This window comes from Delphinus delphis, chromosome 19 (assembly GCF_949987515.2).
Source record: "Delphinus delphis chromosome 19, mDelDel1.2, whole genome shotgun sequence".
Lineage (NCBI taxonomy): Eukaryota > Metazoa > Chordata > Mammalia > Artiodactyla > Delphinidae > Delphinus > Delphinus delphis.
In genome coordinates this window covers 44,021,928-44,038,229 of record NC_082701.1, presented here as the reverse complement: position 1 = coordinate 44,038,229, position 16,302 = coordinate 44,021,928, and the positions used below count along the sequence as shown (strand labels likewise).

General features: G+C 42.5%; 1 protein-coding gene across 3 annotated transcripts in view; it reads left to right on the top strand.

The window, feature by feature from the left end:
* Window positions 1-16,302, top strand: part of FAM222B (family with sequence similarity 222 member B) — a 63,129-nt gene that overhangs the window by 39,542 nt on the left and 7,285 nt on the right. For all 3 annotated transcript variants that reach the window (XM_059998031.1, XM_059998034.1, XM_059998035.1), the window contains one exon: window positions 13,197-13,318. In XM_059998031.1, the coding sequence (XP_059854014.1) occupies window positions 13,237-13,318 (82 nt within the window). In that variant the 5' untranslated portion in view covers window positions 13,197-13,236. Of the gene's footprint in view, window positions 1-13,196; window positions 13,319-16,302 lie in introns of those variants that run through there.

The window sequence follows — 16,302 nt, the reverse complement described above, 5'->3', positions numbered from 1 at the left end:
TAGGCATTTCCAGTGTAAAGTTACTCTTTTCCCTTTGTAATTACTAAGTATTTTGGGAGGAGACAATTTGAAACCATGCAAATATCCTTTTCCTCTTAAGCCTTTCAGTTTACTAGTTTATTTACATTAGTATGGACTCATGATTTCCTATTTTATTCAACTTATTACATTTTATTAAATTTAGTCTGTTATCTTTATTTACTTTGATGTTCAAATTATCCCAGATTTTGCCAGTAAATCAGGAAAAAAAATACATAACTATATGTTTAACCTTAAAGATGCCTAAGTGATTTGCTGTCCTTCTATTTCAAAGGTTTGGCTGACACTAACCCAAACTAACATCTTTTGAACAGTGGTAGAAAAAAAAGTTTGTAATTATTCTATTCCTAGTATATGCCTCCTTCACTCAGTGTATCCATTCTCTGTTCCCTCTAATTTCTACTGTGTAAACTTATCTTTCTGGAGTTTCCCTCACCAGCTGAGCATCCTGTAGCTTCTGTGTTCTTTGACATGTCACCATTATTCTTTGAGCACTTCCTTTCCTACACAGTAGTATGTACCAGCCTCATCTAGTACTTTCTCTGCCTCAGCCATTTCTCCAAGGCGCCTTTGTTCCTGTTACGGAGGATTTAGTATTTAAAAGCCAAGATCTGAGCAGACCCTATTGGGGCTCATTGTTATTGAATGGGAAGTAGTCGCTGCGTCCATCCCCTCTGGGGATGTTCTCACGCCACTTGGGTTCTGACTCCCCACATCAGGGCTCCCCACCCTCAACTTTGTGGATACCCTCCTCACTCTGTGCTCTGTTTGGGTACCTTCTCTTTCTAATCCAGTTGAAACAGAGGGAACTGGGTGAAAGTTGGTGAGGACACTTAGTTGGTGAGGGAGACCCCAGAGCGAGAAGTTGACGGAGTTGAAATTAGGACAGTGAATGGGTACACTGAGTAAAGGAGGCATGTACCAGGAATAGAAGAGCTGTGAACTTGTTTTCTGCCACTGTCTATAAAATGTTAATTTGTGTAGTGTTAGCCATTTCTTTGAGGTATCTTTGAGGTAAAGGAAGACAGCTCATTTAGACATCTGTAAGATAAAACGTGTATTTATATACTTTTTCCTGATTCACTCAGTGCTAAAGTAATCTTGAGTTAAATTGCTTTGTTTGGGTGGCACTTAATATTTCGTATAAGACACATGTTTGACCAGTTAGAACCGGTCACACACTGACATATAACAATGATGAATGATTATGGAATTTCTCAGGGCCAGTCTGCTGATGGGTTGATCTGTGAGTGAGCTGTAGTACTTTGAGTCCTTGAAAAATTTAAAACTACTTTGTTAGTTTTTGTTTTGTTTCCTAAGGCAGTTCCTGAAATGAGGAAGCCTCCTAAAGCTAAGTTCAGAATCTTATTTCTGTGGGTGTTTACTCTAGCTATCAAAGTATTCTTCCAGCAGGGACAGGGACTGTCTCTCTGTTCTCTCTTCTTGCTGTGGATACAGCCAGTATTCTGAATTTCATTATCCAGTTGTGGTAGTTTGCAGGGTGTGGGAGGAGGTGTTGCTCCTCTTCCTCAGTAAGCTTTCAGTTCCTGGGTCCTTTTGAGGTTTAGCAGCCTCTCCTGCTTTCAGAAACACCGTAGGCTTCAGAAGCCTGGTAATTCCTTGGATATGTGGAGTGTGAGCCATAAAGCTTCCAGTGATAGTGAGTCTTAGTGAAATGGCAAGGCAAGATCTTTTGATTTTCACTAAGGCTATAGAAACCCTCCCCCAAAGTTGTTACACATCAGAATTCCTCATGGTCCTCTACTCAGGCTGGGGCAGAAGGAAAGGCCTAAATGAACAGAACGTATTAGTGTATCAGTCATGCCTTGCCCTATTACCTTAAAATCTGCCTATTGCCAAACCAACCCTAATAATACTAATACAGTGAAGGGTGATGTGTTTACTGTAAGCATAACTTCATTCCCTACCTGCGCTGAATTTACTAGCCTTACTGAAACTCTACACTAGAAATCTAAGGCACATAAGCTCAAGGTATTGTGTACAGAGAACTAGTTCTAAGAAGGTAACAGACCAAATGAATATATGGTGGATATACTAGATGCATAGCCATGGAAAAGTGTGAGCTCCTTTTCACCGCCCCCAAATTTAGAACATCTTAAAGAGCAGAGGGATGCTTCCTGCCAGAGACCTTGGTGGGCTGTATGATGCCCAGCTTCCATCATAGTATGCATGTCCAAAGTGGAAACAGACTTAGAAAAGGTATGAGTTGAGAGTACGTTCACAGTTAGGCAAGGTTTACTTCTCACATTCAGGAAAGAGCATGAGAATAGGAAGGGAAGAGTTTTCTGTGCGAGGATTGAGAACGAGAGATAACTGTGTTTGATCATTACTTGTAGTATTCTCTGATACAGTTTCCTCAGTGTGCATGGTAGAGCTTTCCCCTGGGGAAGAAAGTCTGACCACTCGAACCTAAAGCGTTTCTTTGCCTTTATGTAGTCACTTTCCCACTGCAGTCTTACCTTGGTTATAGTTGCTGCCCCGCCCCCTTTTTTTTAAAAGGAATTTTCACTAAAAGCTGATTCCAAAGTGTTAGGCTAGCCGAAGAGTTACAGAGTATAATAGTATAATAGAGTTACAGAGCGAAGTGCTGATGTGGGACAGGTAGTTCCCCAAATCCATAGGAAAGTCGATAATTACACTTAAAAAACAAAACCATGGCTTAGAATTGTATGTTTTTGTTGTATATAATAGTGTAGGAAGGGCTTCCCCTGGTGGCGCAATGATTGAGAGTCCGCCTGCCGATACAGGGATACCGGGTTCGTGCCCCGGTCCGGGAAGATCCCACATGCCAGGGAGCGGCTAGGCTCATGAGCCATGGCCGCTGAGCCTGCGCGTCGGGAGCCTGTGCTCCGCAACGGGAGGGGCCACGACAGTGAGAGGCCCGCGTACCGCAAAAAAAATAAAATAAAATAAGTGTAAGAAGAGGGCTGTGATAGGTACCGAATAAATAAAGACTTGAGAGGCAGCCATGGTATAGTGCAGTGTTTTTCGAACATCTTCATCTGTGCCCACAATAAAGACTGCATCCCAATAAATACACACATAATTTAAATAGCTGGAATAGAGTCATGAAACAATAAGCATTCCTACTGTTACTTTGTGATTTTTTTTTTTTTAAGGCTGGTCAAGCCTACAGATTAGAAAATACTTGTCTAATGGAATGAGCCCCAAGTCTAGGAGTTATGACAGAGACTCGATATGAGGTCCACTATCCCAGCTACATATCACTAGACAAGTTACCTAATCTTTCTAAACCTGCTAATCTATGGAAAGGGAATGATACTTATTCCATATAGATTAAAAGATTGTTTTAAATTTCAAGTGAAATAGTGTATGCAAACATGTTTCAGAGTATAAAGAACTATATAAAATGTAAGGTGGTGGTTTAGTTGTGTTGGCAAAATAAAAAGTGACCTGGATTTTGATAGATTAAGAAAGTGATAAGAGCCAACATTTGAATAACGTTCAGGCACTGGTGTCCTAAGCACTTGAGTATATTAAACTCATTTAATTCTTACAACAATCCCATGAACTAGGTCCATTTTACAGATGAAGTTGTTTCTTTCCCAAGGTCACATAGCTGGTAAGCAGCAGAGCTGAGAGTCAAACTCAGTCTTGTCTCTTAACCACTTTGATGTGCCTCTTGTTAATCCAGATTTCTTCAGGTGATTTGAGCTTCACTTGACACTTATCTATATGTGAATTTTCCCCTTTTGAAAACTTATGAGAAAATGACTGCCCTTGCCAGCCAGTTTTTTCCTAAGTTACTTCCTTGGCTCTGTTCGTTTTATATTCAAGAAATGAAAGCTAAGTAGAATGTTATCCTGAACTAGATAGTCCAGGAATGAGAATTTATCCCCACAAAGTGCTGTAATGCATTTAATGCTGAAATACAAATGACTTCATAATTTTTATGTATATATAATAAATTTTACAAAATTATTACACCATATACATATATATATATATACACACACACACACACACACATACTTTTTTAACCCAGCATTTATCTTATAAGCATTTTTTTGTCCTTAGATATTTTTTAACAATATATATTTTTTAATTTGGGAGGCTCATACTAATTTTAATAGATGAATAGCCCATAATTTATATAACGATTTCCTTACTTTTGGACATTTAGATTGTTGGAGTTTTTGCACAATTATGAACCATACTACAGTGAAGAGAGTTGTATGGAAATCTTTGTTTACATTTCTTTTTTTTTTTTAATAAATTTATTTTATTTATTTATTTTTGGCTGTGTTGGGTCTTCATTGCTGCACATGGGCTTTCTCTAGTTGTGGTGAGCGGGGGCTACTCTTCGTTGCGGTGCGCAGGCTTCTCATTTCGGTGGCTTCTCTTGTTGCAGAGCATGGGCTCTAGGCACACGGGCTTCAGTAGTTTTGGCTCGAGGGCTCTAGAGCACAGGCTCAGTAGTTGTGGCGCATGGGGCTTAGTTGCTCCGCGGCATGTGGGACCTTCCCGGGTCAGGGCTCGAACCCGTGTCCTGTGCACTGGCAGGCGGATTCTTAACCACTGCGCCACCAGGGAAGCCCTTTGTTTACATTTCTGATTAGTTCCTTAAGTTAGACTTTAGAAGTGTAGTTACCATATCAGGAGTATGAATATTTTAAAAACTTCATATTTATTTCTAGAACGAATGTGTCAATTTAACATCTCACTTTAGTGACTCTTCACTGTATCCTTGACTCAGTGTGTTCTAGATTTTTTTCCAAACATGTTTGTCAATTTTTAATCAAAAAATAAAATGTCATTCTATTTAATTTACATTTCTTTAAATACTAGATAGTTGCACCATTTCTTTATATGTTTAGTACTTGCTTATATTTCTCCAACGACTTTGGTGGGAGTTGTGTCTTCAGTCCACGCACATGCATTCAGATGTTGCTGTGGATCCTGTCTCCTTTCACTGCTTCCATTCATAACTCTTCAACACCTCTTCAAAATTTCATTAAAACCATTCTCTGCAGTTTTGACAAACTACTCTCTTAGGCAGTATAAATCAGTGTTACTCATTACATAGCAAAAATATGGGTTTATAAATGTCTCTTGAAATTTCTAAACCCAGCAGTGAACTTTGGATTAGGCACTTTAGACCCAGATAAGGAAGACACCTTGGCACCGGGGTGAGGAAACAGAAGCACACACAGGTCCAAACACTCTCATCTAGATTTGTTTTAGAATAATACCTTGTAGGGACTTCTCTGGTGGTGCAGTGGTTAAGAATCCGCCTGCCAATGCAGGGGACATGGTTTCGAGTCCTGGTCTGGGAAGATCCCACATGCCGCGGAGCAGCTAAGCCCATGCGCCACAACTACTGAGCCCGCGTGCTGCAACTGCTGAAGCCCGCGTGCCTAGAGCCGTGCTCCGAAACAAGAGAAGGCACTGCAATGAGAAACCCTCGCTCACCACAACTAGAGAAAGCCTGTGCACAGCAACGAAGACCTGATGCAGCCAAAAATTTTAAAATAAATAAATAAATTTATTTAGTAAAATAAATAATAATGTCTTGTAGTTACGTATTCAGAATGGAGCAGGCTTATAAAAAAGAGTGAAATAATGCCGTTTGCAGCAACATGGATGAATCTAGAGATTATCATGCTAAGTGAAGTAAGTCAGAAAGAGAAAGACAAGGGGAGTTCCCTGGTGGCCTAGTGGTTAGGATTCTGGGCTTTCACTGCCGTGGCCTGGGTTTGATCCCTAGTTGGGGAATTGAGATCCTGCAAGCCATGCAGCTCGGCCAAAAAAAAAAAGAAAAGAAAGAAAGACAAATACCATACGATATCACTTATATGTGGAATCTAAAATATGACACAAATGAACTTACCTATGAAACAGAAACAGATTCACAGACGTAGAGAACAGACTTGTGGTTGCCAAGGGGGGGGTGTGTGCGGGAGGGATGGACTGGGAGTTTGGGATTAGCAGATGCAAACTATTATTAAATATAGACTGGATACACAACAAGGTTCTACTGAAAAGAATATGAAAGAGAATGTATATATGTATGTATAACTGAATCATTTTGCTGTACAGCAGAAATTAACACAACCTTGTAAATCAACTTCAATAAAACACATTTTTAAAAAAATGAAGCAGGCTTTCTAAATGACCTTAAGTCTCTTAAATTTCTGTCACCCTTCAAACTTGAAAGCCAGACTCTAGACTGAGTTAGGGGGCCTACTCTGGCGAGGTGATTCTGAGGCAAGGGAGTCACTAGAGAATGCGGCCTCCGTGCAGGTGAGGGGAGGAGAAAGGGCGTGAGTAAGCAGCTCATTTAGATGTTCTTTAAACACATTCTTGCCAAAGTTTTTTAACAGCCTGCTAAATTCTTCACATTCTTTTTCCATGTTGTCTTTGATCTATAAAATTACAGAAGCTATACTGAGGAACTGCCTTTTTCATTTTAACCGGAATGAATACCTGTCTATGATCTGACTTGTTTTGGGCTCAGTCAAGGCCTATTAAAGGACTTTTTAGACACCCTGAGTCTTAAAATTGCACCCAACTTTGATATCTTTCCTACAGATTTACTTTCTTTTTTTTAATGATTTAGCTCTGATGCCTCAGTTTCCCCATCTGGATGTGAGATCTGTGCTTCTCTGGCAGCTTTTCATGGACTCATGTGTGATGTGGGCTTTGAAGATTAAAAACTGCCACATAATTATAGGTTATTTGTTAAATTATATTTAATCTGAGTAATAATCAGAAACTTTCTGATTTGATACAAGTTTCTACAGGAAATTGTAAAAGGTAAAAATCCAATATTTGTGTATTATCTCAAGCAAGCGGTTTCTTCTCGTTGTTATTCTCATTGTCTTGCTGGGCACAGTCCCAGGTACTTATGAGTAAAATTCTACCCAGCTTGAGAGCTCTGCTTGTGATTATGAATGTGGTTAAATACAAAGGTCAGTCTACCTTTCTAAAATTGTTCAGCTTAAGTTATAGTGATACAGCCCTGATAGGAAACTGAAGGCTATTACATACGATAATGAAAAACTGCAAATTCTGATTTAGTGGCTTGCAATGAACACAGCCTGCATTTCACAGTTTTAGGAACACTGATTTCTACCTAATGGGGATGAAAGTACAGAAGCCAAAGGATACTGTTTTTTTTTTCTTTCTTTTTTTACTTTTTGGCCTTGCCGCACAGCATGTGGGATCTTAATTCCCAGACCAGGGATCGAACTTGGCCCCCTGCAGTGGAAGCATGGAGTCTTAATCGCTGGACTACCAGGGAAGTCCCAAAGGATACTTTTCAATACAATACAAAAGTAGTACCTGGGCCTTTTTTTTTTTTTTTAAGTACCTAGGCAGTTTTTGTCTCCTCTGCTCTCTCACTCTCAGAGTAAAGGCACCTGTGCACACACAGGCACGGACACTTTATGGCACTTGTATTATCCATGTGTTTCAAGGACCTAAATTCAGATAAATTCCAGAGCCTGGGATTAAAGTGTATTGCTATTCTTCTGGAATGTGAGCCAATAATATTTATTAAACATCTGTTACATGAATAATCTCATTCCTGACCCTGTTACTTGGAAGGATAAATAAAAGACAGTCTTTGGAAGCTCACACTCGAGTTGAAAGGTTAGAATGGCCAGGGCAAATACTTTCCTAGGACCTGAATAACAAATTCAGGAGAAAGCAGTGGGTCATAGATGAGATAAATAATAAGAGGATCTAGGAAAGAGTATTCATGCTAAAGAAAGCACTGGCAGAGAAAGCACCTTTAGGGACCAGGGTGGGGTGGGAAACAGCATAGGAACAGGACCTGTTGTGATGGGTCTAAAGGGTAGTTAGAAATAATGTTTCCAGGGCTTCCCTGGTGGCGCAGTGGTTGAGAATCCGCCTGCCAATTCAGGGGACACGGGTTCAAGCCCTGGTCCAGGAAGTTCCCACATGCTGCAGAGCAACTAAGCCCGTGTGCCGCAACTACTGAGCCTGCACTCTAGAGCCCACGAACTACAACTACTGAAGCCCGTGCACCTAGAGCCCGTGCTCCGCAACAAGAGAAGCCACTGCAATGAGAAGCCCGCACAGCACAACGAAGAGTAGCCCCCGCTCACCACAACTAGAGAAAAGCCCACGCGCAGCAATGAAGACCCAACGCAGCCATAAATAAATATTTTTAAAAAAAGAAATTTTTAAAAAAAGAAATAATGTTTCCAAACCCCTTGAGCCTCTGTGTTCAGCTATGTGGAGATGGTTTGCAGCAGGGATAGTTCTGGGCTTTCAACAAAGTTAGTCCAGAGTGAACATCCATCTTTCTCTCCTGCTCTTTCTCCCAGCCCAGAGTTGTGAGGTTACAATTACAAGTGACTTTAAGTCCCCTATTGAGTTAAAGATAGAGAAGAAAGATGCCTTTGAGCAATGACTGAATGTTATTCAGATCGCGTAAATAGTGAAAAGTACAAGGTAGTTGGAAGTTCACAGTTACCTGGACTGGCAAAAATTACTGGTTGAATAGATTATTTCATTGACACAGACTATAAGATGACTGATTCTGCAGAGTCTGATTTGATAAACATGTAATTTTTGCCATCCTTGACCCCGTTTATTTTCGCCAGAGCAGTATTTCCGTTAGGTTTTAACCTAATTTCTTGGACCCCAGGAGTAAAAGAATGGGGAACAGTAGGATAAAACTTCTACCCCCACTATTGAAAAGTAGTCTTTTTAGATAAGCCTTTTACCTCATGGATGAGAAGGCTTATTAATCAGAGATAGTGATGACTCTTTTAATTAATGCAGCTTCTCAGTGTTAATCATATTCTCTTAAGATGCATGTGCTTAGGATTTTCACTGTTGGGTATATTTTATAAAGTGGAGTCAAATAACATGGGGCATAACATTTTCTCTTTTTTACTTGGTATTTCAGAGATGGCACTGCTCTCAATTTCATTTTTTAATTAAAGTCCATAAATGGCAGGTTTAAAATTTTGAACCACAGCATGAATCAGAAATTGGGCTAGTCAACCTTTTTTTTGCGGCGGCGGTGGGGGGGGTTCTTTTTGAAGGTGGGGTTGAAGGGAAGGAAAAGGAAAGCAGGAGAGAGACTTGGCAAAGAAGGGTACTGGAAGGCACTAGGGTGTGAGTGGGAGACTGTGCTGGGAGGTGATTACTCTAGATCGCTTCACCCCCAGCCCCCAAGTAAAAACGCCTTTGCTAGCATTTTATTTTCTCTCCCTTCCTTTTCTCACTAAAAAAAAAAAAATATGAAGAGGAGTCTTCCTTTTCCTCCTTTTCTACCCTTCAGTGACCGTAAGCATAAACAGGGACAAACAGTACAGACAGCGGAGGTTTTCCTACTGGCAAACCTGTCCTAAGGCAGAGATGGTCCTTTATCAGATGCCACCCAGGAAAGCAGAGAGTGTAACAACATAACTCTTAATAAAACCTCTGTCAGTCTCGGTGGGGCGGGGGAGGTGGGGGGCATGGGTGAAAGTCCTTTTGAATTTTCTCAGTGGGGACAGGGTTTTTTTGTTCCTTAATTAGAGGTAGTCTGGGAGAAGCTAGCACTTGTGCAAATGCCCCAGGAGAGTCTGGACACCTTAGTTCTGTGCTCATGGTAATACCATCGTCCCCCTGCTTAGGCAGCAGACCAGCTGGTGGTGGGAAAGCTGTCTGAGAGCGCCCAGAGAGGCTCTGCCAAGGAGATCTTTTTCCTTTCTCTGTGGCATCTGCAGCTTATTTGGTCTGAGCACCAGGTTACTAGTTGATTCTGTTCAGTAGTCTGGACTTGAATTTTGAGGCCCTTTCAGAGAAGGTAGAGCTCATGTTGATTTCTGGGTCTAATTGTGCTTCTGGAAATATCAGCTGTAAATTGTATTGGAATTTAACGTTTAAGAAAAAGCCAGATGGTAATCAAAATGTGTGGGTGGTTTGAAGTTTTTAAATAAAAGGCTTGTGCTCAGCTGTCGAGCCTCCAGAGGAGTGCTTTATACTATGCATCCCTGCTTTCTAGAATGGGCTGTGGAAGGAAGTTGCTTCCTTCCTGTTTCATCATACCCTTTGTGACCTTGCCACATTCTCTGCCTTCCCTGCCCTGGCAGAATCTGATTCTTGACTTCAGTAAAACTGCTCAGGGGGCTTGAAGATTAAGGATGGCAGAACTCTTAAAGAAAGGTTCACAAACTAAGGGCTGTACTCTTAGCAGCCCAGTTAATGCCAGTGAGAGCTCAAGAATAGTCTAGACTTGCTGGGTGATTCTGGTTGGGAACATAATCATAGAGGGTCCCAAGATCTGGTGTCTTTCTTATTCATTTACTTCTTCCTGCGCAAACTAAAAACTGACTTTCTGGAGTCTTTACAGAATTGACCTCTTATTTTTGTTCCTTTGTTTGCTGTCAGTAAATCTATTAATGCCTTTTGCCACAGTTTAGCTGACTTAATTCTCTCTTGTTCTGCCTCTTGAAATCCAGAGTTGTGGCTTGAAGGGCAGTATGTTATAGTCAGCTCTTAGGATCCACAGCCTCCACTCGTCTCTTCTTGGTTGCAAGGCATCAAGATCTACTAGGTATATCAGAGATTACAGTGATCATTCATAGATTGGTTCCTTCCAGAAAGTACAGGGAGAGAGTGTATCTGCAAGAGAGCTGAATGAATGTGTTTTTTGTACCTCCATCGTCACAGTATCTCAGCTTTCCAGGTGAATTACAAAGCCTGGAGGTGGGGGTGTGCTTGGCTCGTAGAATCAGCAAGGGGGGCAGGGGAGGTTAGAGGATGAGGTCAGAGAGGTAGTGATCATGTAACAGATCATGGAAGGCCTTGTGGGCCACGTTAGGATTTTGTATTTTATTCTAAGTGAGATGGCAAGTCATTGGAGATTTTTGAGCTGATATGATTTCCAATTTAAAAAAATAAATTACTTTGGCTGCTATGTGGAGAATAGATTGGGTGATGGGGCAAGGGTGGAACAGAGAGACCATTTGGAAGGCTATTGTAGTAATCCAGGCTAGAGATGATGAGATGACAAGTGAACTTATTGCCTACTTCCAAGAAAGGTTGGGAGACCTAATTAAGAAAACATCACTAGGACTTCCCTGGTGGCGCAGTAGTTAAGAATCTGCCTGCCAACAAAGGGGACATGGGTTCGAGCCCTGGTCCAGGAAGATTCCACATGCCGCGGAGCAACTAAGCCTGTACGCCACAACTACTGAGCCTGCGCTCTAGAGCCCTCAAGCCACAACCACTGAAGCCCACACTCCTGGGGCCCGTGCTCCACAACAAGAGAAGCCACTGCAATGAGAAGCCCGCACACTGCAACGAAGAGTAGCCCCTGCTCGCCGCAACGAAGACCCAGTGCAGGCAGACATACATACATACATACCTAAATAAATAAATAGGAAAAAATCACTAAAGCCCCTCACACAGTCCATTTCACAATATTAGGCTCCAGTATTTGTTAATTCTCTTCCTTTCCTTAGAGTTTGCCCTCAGCTATATTAGGACCATAGGGGAGAGCTTATTAAATAGAGATCAGCATTCACAAGGGAAGGGTTGTGAGCAGTACCTCAGTCATTTGACCCTAACAGAAGACTTTTTATTTCTTGAGGCACTGCAGTTGGCACAGTGTGTTCATACTGTCATCCCACCCACCAGAGACCTGAAAAGACTGAATCCGTGCCAGAACTCTGGGGCAGCTCCATTCTCATTGAGGCATTCACTCTTCAGTTCTTTCTGCACTTGCTATCTTAGACACAGTTTGAGTAGCCTCTTTTACAAAGTATCTTTTCAGCTACCTGGCCTTTCCAGCTGGAGCTCTCTGATACTCATCGTGACAAGGTAGTTTCACATACTTGAGAGGGCCCTCTAAGGGAAAGAAAGAGGTTTTGTGGTCTTTGTTTAACATTTGAGCTTTCCCCCATTCCTCTTTTGTTGTGATCTAAAGCCTTAATATGCTACCTTGATTTCTGGGGTTTGCAGTATGGGAAAGGAATTTAATGTGTTTTAGTACATTCTAGTTGTTTGGGAAAAAGCTTGGTCCTTGGTACACAGCGAGCTTGCATTGTTGACAAGGCTTCCTTCCCTACAGAAGGCTACATCAGTGTCTGCTTGCTTTGGCTGTGTAAGTCTTGTTGGAAGACTTCACTGATGAAACCACGCCATCTTGATACAATGTCAGGACTGCCTGCCCAAAGAGGGCTGCTGGCAGCCTACCACCTCCTTGATTTACCCTGGGAGCAAAGCAATTTTTTTCTTTTTTTTGGGTTCTGGAGGTCTAATTGTGTGAAAGGCAATAACAAGGTGAATCCCTAGAAACATACAAACAGTTTGTTTTAATAGTAGTTAATTTGTCTCTTAGGATGCTTTGTTCCTTCCTCTTTTTAAAAGTAAGTTCAGGTGAAATTCCCTGGCCGTCCAGTAGTTCGGACTCCGCCCTCTCACTGCTGAGGGCCCAGGTTCACTCCCTGGTCTGGGAACTAAGATCCGGCAAGCCATGGGGCGTGGCCAAAAAAAAAAAACCCCCAAAACAAAGTAAGTTCAGATTACTGGGGTCATAAGTTGGACTTTGGGAGCCTTTGCAACTCATATACTGTACTGTCTCTGGAAATGTCTGACTGCCCCAGCCGCCAGCCAAGGCTGAGAATAGACGGAGCTGGGCCCTATGAGGGCGAGCTCTCTTCAGGAACATTGTTCTGTTTTCAGGGAGAAATCATCTTTTCCTTCACCTCAGTTAGACTGTGCCCTAGCCTTTGTGCTCCTGCCTCAGCTGGGGCCCAGATGAAAGCCAGCATGCCGTTTATCTGGCAGCCACATGGGCTTATCCAAAAGCAGTACGGAGAGCAGTCTACAGGAAATGCAAATGCCAAGCGAATGCATCTATAGCTTGTGAACATAAAGACCTTCAGTTGTTTGTGTGGATAGGTATTTTCTAGTTTTTATTTTCCCCATCCAAGCATCTGCGCTGACTGAAATATTTGAGCCGTAGTAATAGTTGAGAGCAAATTGTGCTACAGTTAAAGACATAGATATATTTTCAACCAACATGCTACTAATTAAATTGTTTATCTGTCTAAACCTGGACCACTGTTGCTCATATCCGATGTCCCTGGTATCTTCCTTGAGTGAGTTGCCTTGTGTTCCATGACCTTGTTTTTTTGTCATTACAGTGTGAGTGACTGCCTCATGTTGTGTTGATGCTGGTCTGCCATGCTAGCCTGTCTACCAGGGCCAGGTGACCTGTCCTTTCAGCTTCTTTCTCACACGCAGATGAACACTGGACTTCAGAAATGTAAGTAATCTGGATCCCAGTGAAGGATGTGATCGTTTATTTTTTCCCTACATTTGAGCTATACCAGAGGCACATTTGGGGTACACTGACCATGAATTTTGGTACCTCCAAGATATTCTTCAGCACAGACATCAAGAAAGCAGCCGCAAAACTTGTCAACATTGTGAGACACTTCTCTGATCAGAGAGATCCTCTTTTTTTTAATTAATTAATTTAGTTAGTTGTTCTGTTTATTTGGCTGGGTCAGGTCTTCACTGCAGCACACAGGATCTTTGTTGCGGCACACAGGATCTTTGTTGTGACGCGCGGGCTCAGTAGTTGCAGTGCACGGGCTCCAGAGTATGCAGGCTTAGTTGTCTCGTGGCATGTGGAATCTTAGTTCCCCCAACCAGGGATCAAATCTGTGTCCCCTGCATTGGAAGGCGGATTCTTAACCACTGGACCACCGGGGAAGTCCTGAGAAATCCTCTTAAATACTAGAATTCCCCAGTGTGTATCATCTTAATTTTAATTGTTGCTGATAGCTATCTGTTAAGCAATAAGGCTATAAGGAGTTTTACAGGATATATATATCAAAGAAGTGTTTCAATTTGAACCCCCATGAGGAATTGAATGAAAACTCACAGTCCAGATTACTTACTGTATCTCTGAGACAAACTGTATCCACTGTTCTGTTGTTTTGAGCTCTCTGAGCACTCTCTGCCATGGAAATAGACAGTTCCCTTTGGCTTTGCTGTCTGCCTTCTGAGCTGTGGCCCTCAGTTCACAGCAAGTAAAGAAGCTTTTGCCTCCAGAACGGATAGGAAGGTAGCTTGCTCGGTCTCTCTGGGCGTGTTCCTGTTAATATACTTGCTATAAGACGGAGTTTTTGAGAACTGTTAGATTCCTGTCTTACATTGGCTGGAATTGGGGCTTTAGACTTTGTATTTTCCCAGATTCCTACCTTCTATCGCTGTACTACATCATGTGCAAGGAAAAGAGTCTATTCCTGGCTTATTACCATGTACGGCATCTTCAAGTGTGAAAATGGCCCTAAATTTGGAATAGACTTTCCTTTCAGAGTAAAAAGGGAAAATCAATGAGGCATCTAGGCTTACCCTTTAATAGAAAAGGAGCTTCAGCACCTTACCTGAATCCTTTATGACAGAGGTTGGCAAACTTTTTCTGTAAAGAGTCAAATAGCAGATATTTTAGGCTTTGTGGATCATCCCATATGGTCTCTGTTACACGTACTCACCTCTGCTGTCGTAGGGCACAGGCAACCGTAGACAGTATGTAAACAAATGAGTGTGGCTATGCTCCAGTAAAACTTTCTACAAAAGCACAGCAGCTGGGTTTTGGCTTGCAGGCTATAGTTTGCCGCCCCCTGCTCTGTTGAGATCATCTTCAGAAGTTAAAAATGGTCTGGACTCTTGACTTCCTTTCTTTGAGGGAGAGTAAGACTCAGAGCCTGGCTAGTTCTAGAATTTGGCCAGTGAATCCAACTTGCGTCATGACAAAGCTGAAGGTGACAGTCTTCCTTCTGCAGCTGCTTGACACAATAGGCCGGCCCTGCTGTCCCAGCTCCTCCCCAGCTTTTCTCTTACTAAAGGATAATTGGGTGAGAAAGTTGTCTGGGCTCCTTGGCCACCCAAATCTGCATGCTCGCTGCATTGTGACTGGTTCCAGACTTCCAGGCACACAACTGGGGAGGGAGTGTGCTCGGAAGCATGCAGTAAGATAACAAAGAGCAGCTCGCTGTCTGTCTTCTAGGTTCCTTAGCGCACTCTGACGGCTTCGCCCAGAGATGTCCTGTCAGGGGCTGAACTGCTTGGGAAGAAAGGCAAGTTGGCAGCTTTATCTTAGTTGCTGACTTGGAACCTTCACGCCCTTCTCCCCAAAGCAGTCCCCAAGTAGCCTCTGCCAACCACTGTCCCAAATCTCTATTCAAGAATTGAGGTATGGGGCTTCCCTGGTGGTGCAGTGGTTGAGGGTCCGCCTGCCGATGCAGGGGACACGGGTTCGTGCCCCGGTCCGGGAAGATCCCACATGCTGCGGAGTGGCTGGGCCCGTGAACCATGGCCACTGAGCCTGCACGTCCGGAGCCTGTGCTCCGCAACGGGAGAGGCCACAACAGTGAGAGGCCTGCGTACTGCAAAAAAAAAAAAAAAAAAAAAAAAAAGAATTGAGGTATCCTTTTTCCCTGGTTTCAGGCTTACCTGTCCGTTTAGGGGACAGTGTATTTGAATCCCTCTGACTCTCTTGTTGCTCTCCTTAACTACACCTAAACTTTTGCAGAGGAGAAAACCCAGTGGTGTTTTTAAGCCCACTTACTTTCTTCTTTCCTCTCCCAAAATGTGTAAGAAAAAAAAATCCTGGGACTTTCCTGGCCGTCTGTGCTTCCAACTGCAGGGGGCGTGGGTTCAATCCCTGGTTGGGGAACTAAGATCCTGCAGGCCACACAGTGCAGCCAAAAATTTAAAAAAGAAGAAAATCCTGTCTTGTGACTTAGCTCTTCGCATTAAGCATTTACCATTAAGGTGAGATGGAGTATAAGCTGTCTCCTTTGGAAACCAGCAGCCAAGGAGCTGCTCAGAGCCCAGGCCTATCAGCTGTAGAGACCTTAAAACCAGTTTTGTAACTGCTCTTCAGCCTTTCCTTGCCCCCATCCTAGGGAGGGTCTTAAAAGGTGCTCAAAACACAGAACTCCGTATCTGGTGAGGGGATGGGGTACTGATATTTATAGCTTAATATATGTTTGGTTTTTTTTTATTGTTAACATCTTTATTGGGGTATAATTGCTTTACAGTGGTATGTTAGTTTCTGCTTTATAACAAAGTGAATCAGCTATATGTATACATATATCCCCATATCCCCTCCCTCTTGCGTCTCCCTCCCACCCTCCTTATCCCACCCCTCTAGGTGGTCACAAAGCACCGAGCTGATCTCCCTGTGCGATGCAGCTGCTTCCCACTAGCTAGCTATTTTACGTTTGGTAGTGTATA